Source organism: Mus caroli, chromosome 9, assembly GCF_900094665.2.
Source record: "Mus caroli chromosome 9, CAROLI_EIJ_v1.1, whole genome shotgun sequence".
NCBI classification, from domain to species: Eukaryota; Metazoa; Chordata; class Mammalia; order Rodentia; family Muridae; genus Mus; species Mus caroli.
The window spans coordinates 63,987,041-63,996,260 of record NC_034578.1 but is presented as its reverse complement, the minus strand read 5'-3'; the positions used below and the strand labels follow the sequence as shown (position 1 = coordinate 63,996,260).

The window sequence follows — 9,220 nt, the reverse complement described above, 5'->3', positions numbered from 1 at the left end:
TCCGAACTTCTGGAGATGAGGGAAGACAAGAACTAGGAAGATGAAGATTCTGCTGGTTGCTCTCGAATTTTCTCTGGTTTGTGATGACCAGAAACCTCTTCATCTGGCATAACCCTTCATAGCCCTACTGATATGTGACCGGGAAAGGCTGCTATGTGGGTGGGAAGAATTCTATGTGTTTTTACATGGATTCTGGCATTTCTCTATGCATCAGGTTTTGTAATATATATGTCAAGTATTACAGCTTTCACCTCTATATTCTTTCTCCATCAGCATGTAACATAGGTATAAACGCTAAGCCTAGGAACAGTGGGGCTCAATGTGATGAACAAAACTCCATCAGTAAATGAGCAGGGACAAACCCTAGGCCTAACGTCTGGAGCGGCTGACTACGGCTACATTTATAACACCTCGGAGCCCCGCCCACTACATTACTAGGTCTCCAGAACTCCCGCTCGCTCTGGCTAGAGCAGGGCGGCGCTCTGAGCTCGCTTTGCAGGCTCTGACAGGTCTCGGAGCAACTCGAAGCCCCGCCTCCCAGGCGCCGACCGGGCACTGGTTTGATTGGGCGTGGGACACCTCCAGGCTCCGCCTTCCGACCTCCGTTTCCTGTTCTGACTGGATCTGTGCATCCGAAGCCACGCCCCTCCTCTGCGCTTGGAGCACATTGAGTCCCCGCCTGCGGAGCTCGGCCCTGCAACCCCCCAGTACAGGCCATGGAGCAGCTCAGGCCCCAGCTCCCGAGCCCTGCCTTGTTCCGTGTGACTAGAGGACCTCGAAGTCCTGCATGCCAAGCCTGGCCCTGCGGTCCACTCTGACAGGCTATGGAACTCTTCCAGGCCTGGCCTCCCGGAGCTCCCGTTGCCTTTTTGACTAGGGCACCGAAGGCTCCGCCTCTCGAGCCCTGTCCCGCCCTCGGCATCTCCAGACCCCGCCTCACGGGCTCCGCCTCGTCCACTGCTCTGACGGAGCACGGGAGCCTCGCCACCCAGCCCCGCCCCGTATCCAGGACCGGCTGTCCACTGGGCACTGCAGGGCCCTCGGGTCCCCGCGACTGGCTCCCGGGGTCGTCATGACGGCTGCCGTGTTCTTTGGTTGCGCCTTCATCGCCTTCGGGCCCGCGCTCGCTCTTTACGTCTTCACCATCGCCACCGACCCTTTGCGAGTCATCTTCCTCATCGCCGGGTGAGGCTGCGCTGTGTCCGGGACGCCGCGGGTTCCCTCCCTCTCCTGGGTTCCCACGACCCCGGGATCCCCATCTCCTAGGGGCTCCAGCTTGTGGTGCGGTCCAGGGCTGAGAGGACCGGAGGCTCTTCTGTTCCTGGGAGGGTCTGAAAAGAGCAGGCCCGTAGGCTAAGCAGGCGCCCCTTGGCTTCTGTTGGCTGAGTGTGGGAACAAGCAGATAGATTCGTGCATGAAGCCTTTGTCTTTCTGTAGGAATCTCTCATTTCCCTCAGTGCTCAGCAGCATCGAAGAGTCGTTATCACTACTCTCTGCCATTAAAGTCACCTGGAGATCAGATGCTTATTCGCTGCCCCCCCACCCCCACCCCCACCCACATCAATCCTCGGACTCAGAATATCTGTGCCGGCTATTCAGGCTCAGATTTTCTTTGTAGACTCCTGGGTAATGGTTTGGGTGCAGTCAAAGAGGAAAGCTCGAGAAAACACAGTAACACCTGACCAGGCGTGTCCTCCCGGGAGCTTGGTAAATACCGGAACTCTGCTGGTGAACGTGGTCTTGGTCTCTGCACCTGCCAGAAGTTTGCAGCTTCTGAACTTTCCACTATATTAATGCAGGCGTTAGGCATTCGTTTTCTTTCAGAAAAAGACACTTGACAATATCTAACTATTAAATTTACATTTTTCTGGTGAATTTTGAGGATATGAAATTTGCAAATGTTACTGGTTGTATATTTCTATGGCACACAAAGCATCTCTTAGGAAAAATAGTCAGCAACCAAGTTCATCTTAGTCCTTGACAGATAGTGTCCTAGTGTGCACACGACAGGGTCACTGAATCGTTCTTGTTAAGCACATCTGACGTTCCTCTTGGACTATTTGTCTCACTAGGAGAAAAAAAAATTCTGATCTAAAACATCACTTTGTGAGGATTGTTTACTAAAAATGATTTGTAACTCAAGCAGGTTTTGATTTAAAGTCATTATTAAGCTTGTGCTTCTGTTAACTTGTGATTTTTTTTTTCCTTCTATGTTCCAGTGCTTTCTTCTGGTTGGTGTCTCTCCTGCTGTCATCCGTTTTTTGGTTCCTAGTGGGAGTCATTACTGACAACAGAGATGGACCAGTACAGAATTACCTGCTCATCTTCGGAGTGTTGCTCTCTGTCTGTATCCAAGAGCTGTTCAGGCTCGCATATTATAAGCTGTTAAAGTAAGTTAAGGGTTTGTTTTATTTTCCCAGTTAGACTTGAATTACGATTTAGTGATTGCTACATTTTTAGCCTGAAAATATTGAATATTTAAATTTACAATCCAGTTTGCCTGCCCTCCTGCTCCTCCTTATCTTTCCCTCTTCATTCTTCCCAAAAGTGTTTCTTGAGAATTTTCCCAATGTCAGACACTCTGTAGAAACTGAGGTACAAAGGTGGGTTAAGAGACAGAAGCTCTGGCCTGGTAGAGTTTATAATGAGAGGAAACAGGCAAGATATGAATGAACAAAAAGAAATCCACTATTGAAGAAAAATAACACAGGGAAATAATTACTGAAACAATAAAAAGCCTTTGCATTTGAACTTCATGCTTCCCTCCTACCACCACAAGTAAATTATTCTTATGGAGATTATGCCTTCCATTATTATAACTGTTAGTGGGAAACAAAGGCTCACTTAAAAATATTTTCTATAGTTTCAAGTCTGCAAATGAAAGATACATTTAACAAAAGACCAAGTCATGAGCCCTCTTTTTGGGGTTAGGATGTAAGTATTTAAATTGATTTTTTATGCTATGCTTTATTTATGCATTTGTTTATTTACCTAAAACACAACTGTCATTGCCTAACATTTATCTTCTGTAACTGCTGTGTTGTCTAAAACTGCTGTATGATACCTGAAATATATGGATAGTTTTAAAGCTTGGATTGAAAATTTTGCAACCTTATTCAGTTTTTATATAACATTGATACAGTGACTATTTTGTCATAAAAAGCTAAGATAATCACAGCTACAGGGTTTTTGTGAGTTTGCTTGCTTGCTTTATCTCCCTACCCCCATGTCCTCCACACCAGAGTCTTTGTGGAAGCAAGAGGAGAGCTCTGCCACTGACCTATACCCTTGGCCCTACTATAGGGTTTTTTTGTTTGTTTGTTTGTTTGTTTTGTTTAAAGAAGGGTCTCTCTGTTTTTTAATTTTTCTAAAATGGTGTATTTAGGTGGGCTGGAGATGTATAGCCTTGGGTTCATAGCGACATAGTGATTTTGAAGCCAGCCTAGTTACATAAACCATCTCAAAAATCCAAACCAAAAAAACCCCAAATATCTTAAATACATAATTTCAAGAATTGAGAAAACTTCCTCATGTTGTGTTACAGAGTTCCTGAGGAAATGTTACAGCACTGACAGTTCCCTGTTAACATTAGGAAGTGAGAAAGCACAAAACATAATGAGTTTCTGTGTTTCTGATGAACAGATTAGATGACTGACTGTGCGGGATGTCTCCTTCTCGCTGCTAAAATTCTTTTGTTATATTTGTTACCAGATTCTAAGGACAAAACTTAAAATTTCCAATTCTTAAACCTTGTAAAACTACTTATAAATCACTTTCTTATTTAACTATCTACTATCTATCTATCTATCTATCTATCTATCTATCACTGGCCTGGAACTTGGTATCAAACTCAAATTTAGAGATCTACCTGCCACTGATTCTTAAATGCTGGGATTGAAGGCATGCACTATCACATCTGGCTCATTTATACATTTTCAACCATATATATATATAGAAAGAGTTAGATTGAAAATATATTCAATATTCATACACACACACACACACATATGGGAGACTATCAAGGGATCTCTGTACAAAATAAATACAAAATTTTAGTTTTTGTGTTATTGTTTTTTATTGTTTGCTTTATTTTATTTCGAAACATGATCTCACATAGCCCTAAATGGCTTCCAACTCAGTATGTATCTGAGAATGACCTTGAACTTCTGACCTTCTTGCCTCTACCTCACAAGTGTTAGGATTTCAGTCACTGGCCTCCTTGCTTAGGAACTTAATATATTCCTGATTGCAGGAAAGATGTGACCCAGATATTTGTGTGGCTGTCTTCATATTTCTCTGGAGCAGCAACCAACTAAACTACCCAAATTTTCCCAATAAAACAAATCTACCTGTTAGAGGAATATTAATTCATCCCTATGAGTTATATTTAATGCCAATAATCTATATCAACAAACTTATATAGTTTAATCATTAAATTTGGAAGGATTCTATGCTTCCAAATGGGCAACACTGAAATAGCTGTTCTTATACATCTCACCTGCTTTTGTTTCAACAGTGATTGATTCCAAAGTACTTTAATAAACATATTTTACAGTAAATATGATTTAAATATCCTTTCAGCTGTCTTTCAAATGGATGCATAAATTTTGGGAAATAGATTTTAGTAACAGAGATAGTAATATAACAAACTACATGTAGCATTCCTAATATGTCTGCAGGGTGATGGTTGGGGACAGAGGCAGATTTTTGGTACATTTGTGACCTGGCAGTAACAGAAGTGTGGATATGATCACTCTGGATTGATTTGTAGTATCCTATTCTAATGACAGCATTTTATCATATAGAGTATTATAAAAATATTCTGCTTTTGATCCTGAGTCCTATTTGGGAATATTAAATAAAAATATAAAATATTTTAAAATATTTTAATCATGTGATTTAATATTCTTAATCATGTGATTAAGAATCAACGTGAGAATTTGACCTCTTAGTGTATCAGCTAGCTGCTTTAAGAAATTTTACAGGAGCAGAGCAGGCAGCCTATAGGTGTCACTCAGTGGGAAAGTATGTGCTTGCATGTGTGAATCATGGGTTCAGTTCCTGACTCTAAAGAAAAAATATGTTACTAGAGAGTTGAATAATCTTGGTTCTTCAGTGAGAAAGAGGGAAGGAGGAACAAGAATGAGTGCAGCCACAGAGGAAAATACAACCGAATGCAAATACAGTGGAGATAAAGACCTAAGACTATGGGAAGTACAAAATTCAAAGAGGTAGGTCCCTCAAGATGATGAAATAATATTCCCTGGGCTCAGAAATTACATCACTGATTTTATTCCTATTGAACTCAATCCATATTGACTTGCTACTATTATTTTTAATTTTTCCTTTTATGGAAACATCAGCTAGATGGAGTTGGCAGAAATCTCACTTGACTTCAGTCATTGAAAATGTGCTGGATCAGGTATGGTGGTATTTGCTTTTAATCCCAGCCTTTGGGAGGCAGAGAAAGGCAGACGTTTGTGAGTTTGAGGTCAGCCTGGTCTACATATTGTGTTTTAGGATATCCAGGGCTATTTAGACAGACTCTGTCTCAAACAACAAAACAAAACAAAACAAAACAAAACAAACAACAACAATAGCAAAAGAATATTGGGTTTTGCCATGGCACTCTGGTGGAGTCAGCCTGTCAGGCAGAAATGCCTAAAAGCTGCTCATGAGGAAAACAGTTTCAAGGAAGCTCTCCTCCTGGAGTCTGACAAAAGCCAGCTCTCCAGTTGGGTCAGCTTGACAAGCAAAAGCTTAGAAGCTGCCCATGAGGAAAAGAGTTCCACGGAAATTCCCTCCTGGAGTTTGGCGTTTCCCCTAACCCATATAATTAATTTTTCACTCCCACGTTAGTCTAGTGTATGGATCCATGTGCTCTCTATTTAGTATTACCTTATTGTAAATGCCTTTTAAGATTGTATTCTGAATTAGCTAAAGCCTCTCCCAGTGTTCCAAGATCCCAGATAGCAGCAAGGAGCTTAACCTATTCTGTAACTAATTAAGTGTTACTATAAATCAGGGCCATTAACTTAGTTATCTGCAGTAAGAGCCTGGGAATCTCACTGAGATAGAAATCTTTACTACAGACTACATTCCATGTCAAGAGCAAGTTGATATACTATCCTGATAAATGGGGAATTCTCCAGACAAGATAAAGTTTTACAAGACCTAAGAATTTAGAGCTCTGTGATACCACATTATTCTTGAGGCCTGTCAAGAGTTAAAACCCCCTGGTGCTATTAACACTAAAGTGTGAAATTCTTGCCTGGCATTAGGCTGATCCTAGGCAGGGCTTGTTATCCCTAATGTAAACATTTAATTAGTTCCTGCAAATTCTTTTCTGTTGTATCTGGTAAATTTCAGTGTACCTTGTCTTATTTGTGATTTGTAGCTCCTGATAATTTCTTGTAATATAATAGTCTTAGGCTCGCCCAGAACATTACATTCAGATTCAACACCTCTCCTGTGTGTGTGTGTATCTGTTTGTCACTTCATCCGACTCTTTGTCCATCTGCTTGAGAGACTCGTTTTACGCAGACACAGGGCCCAGGGGGTCTGCGGCAGGGTTTGACTTAAATGGACTCTGGACTGAGCATGTAACCTGATCTGAAGCTTCATTAATAGCTAGTTTTGAAGGGTCCTATGACCTCCTTCATATACTGCTTTTTAAAAAGTAAAAACAACAAAATATGTGTGTTTTTCTTTTAGAAAAGCCAGTGAGGGTTTGAAAAGCATAAACCCTGAGGAGACAGCACCCTCGATGCGACTGTTGGCCTATGGTAAGTTAGACCCTTTGGTGTCATGAAGAAAAATAGTAGAAGTGCTAGAGAGATGGCTCAGCAGTTAAGAGCACCTACTATTCAGTTCCCAACACCCACATAGTGGCTCACAACCACCTCTAACTCTACTTCTAGGGGACCCAACACCTGCAGATGGTACACATAAACTCATGCAGGCACCAGTGTGCATGTCTACATACACAATACACACACACACACACCTGCACACCTGCACATGGTACACATAAACTCATGTAGGCACCAGTGTGCATGTCTACACACACACACATTCTCACACACATGCACATGTAGCACGGACAAACAACACACACACACACACACACACACACACACACACACACACACACGATCTAGGTCTCTATATAGAGTTAACTCAGTCTGGCCCAGGTGTCTCACTTCGTAAACAGTTAATCCCCTATATCCTCTCTTGTCCCTTCTGTGCCTGTCCCTTGTTCATTTACCCACTCATCCTCTCCACACTCCCTTTACCCCTCCACTTTCTCACGTAGCCTTCCAGAGCTGGCTGGCCAGTGCTTCAGCAACAGCAGGCTGTTTCCTTCCCTTCTTCCTTCCAGTTCAAAGACCCAACTCCTCCTCAGCCTTGCAGCAGCACTTTCTCTGCAGCTGTAGGAACTACACCATGCCTTCCACATGCTGAGAAAGCAGACCCTGTCCCTGCAGTGAAACAGCATTCCCCAGGCCTTGTGAATGAGAGCTGAAGTGGACGCCTAACAGGAAAAGGGTTTACCGGTGTTTTTCTTCCTCTTTAGTTTCTGGCTTGGGCTTTGGAATCATGAGTGGAGTGTTTTCCTTTGTGAACACCCTGTCTAACTCCTTGGGGCCAGGCACAGTGGGCATTCATGGTGATTCTCCTCAGTTCTTCCTTAATTCAGGTATGTGCCATAGCTGTGCGTGTTCAGGGTTCTGCTCTAAAGGATCATCTGTATTGCATTCATTGGCTTCAGAATTCAAGTGAATGATGATTTATGTTAAGCTTTTAAAAAAGATTTATCTATCTATCTGTCTATCTGTCTGTCTGTCTGTCTGTCTGTCTGTCTATTTATTATATATGAGTACAGACAAGCCAGAAGAGGGCATCGGATCCCATTGAAGATGGTTGTTAGCCACCAGGTGGTTGCTGGGAATTGAACTCAGGAACTCTGGAAGAGCAGTCATCTCTCTAACCCTATGTTAAGCCTTTTAAAGGCAAGATATTCTTAGGCACTATAAGTGAAGGATCTGGGAGTGGGGACAGGGGTTTGAGTGCTTTGGAATATGACAGAATTTATCTTGCATAAGAAATATATATATATATATATATATATATATATATAAAATAGTTGAAACATTAGCAGCTAACTTTTATGAGACATATTCTCTTTATTTTGGGATTTTATATTTATTTTTAACATAAGCCTGTAAGCCCTATTTTTTCTTCTTGTTTAGTGTTAGGAACTCAGTATAAGACCCCTAGCCCTAAATTCTACTCTTTGATTTATCTATAACTTGTTGATATTTACAGATAGGCAATATGATATGGTCTTTCAATTCAGAGTGAAAAATAGTAGACAAATTGATCTTTCTATGCAAAGATGTAATAAAAGAGGACCAGCTCTTTTCACATTGCTTTTTCTTCTCTAGCTATATGTTATAGTACAATGACAACAAGTTTGTTTTATAATCAGAATATTATTTAGGTCTAGATCAATAGCAGTTCTATCATTGAAATAAGGGAATTCATATACCCTTTTTTTTTTCCAATTAAGTCAGTGTTCACACCCAGGCTAATGCTCAGTAAGGGAGGTGACCATCTTTAGGGAAATAGGACCAAAAAATAAATAGAGTTTCAGTAGCTGTTAATAGAAAGAAGAGATTGTACAGAGAAATGGCCAATTTTAAAAGCTATAGTGGCTTAGAGCCATCTGTCTTATCATGCCCATGTCCCTGAGTGCGTTGACAGTCCTCCACCATTCTCTGTTTCCTTGTTAGTTCAAATCTCAGCCTCTCCTGTGGACATCAATGCTGTCAGCCACTCAAGAGAACCAGTTCTCTGTGCAGCCAGCAAGTTAGTCTTCCCTGTTGGAAAGGTCTTTGCCTTTCTGAGGCCTGCAGCATACAGTTCAGACTATTTAACTCCAGCTCTGAGTTAAGGGAGAGTGTGTTAATAGGTCATGCTTAACGCTGCCTCCAACAGAGCCGATCACCTTCTAAACTGGAACATTTCTAAAATAAAAATTAAAAGGTAAAAATGTTAAGTTTGTAAAAACAACAAATATAGTTTTAATGGTTCATGTCTTAGAATCTAGTAGAAATTAATAAGATACCTTCTGTGTTTCTTGTAAATTTTCTTTGTTTTTTTTTTTTAAATATTTTTTTATTACGTATTTTCCTCAATTACATTTCCAATGCTATCC

The 9,220-nt window shown here is 41.4% G+C and overlaps 1 protein-coding gene across 1 annotated transcript in view; it reads left to right on the top strand.

Annotated features, from left to right (window-relative positions):
* Window positions 1-721: 721 nt before the first annotated feature.
* LOC110301773 (gamma-secretase subunit APH-1B) overlaps window positions 722-9,220 on the top strand; it is a 20,970-nt gene continuing 12,471 nt past the window's right edge. Inside the window, exons 1-4 of the mRNA XM_021172418.2 lie at window positions 722-1,185; window positions 2,220-2,390; window positions 6,715-6,785; window positions 7,577-7,699. Coding sequence (XP_021028077.1) covers window positions 1,073-1,185; window positions 2,220-2,390; window positions 6,715-6,785; window positions 7,577-7,699 — 478 coding nt within the window. The 5' untranslated portion in view covers window positions 722-1,072. The remainder of the gene's footprint in view (window positions 1,186-2,219; window positions 2,391-6,714; window positions 6,786-7,576; window positions 7,700-9,220) is intronic.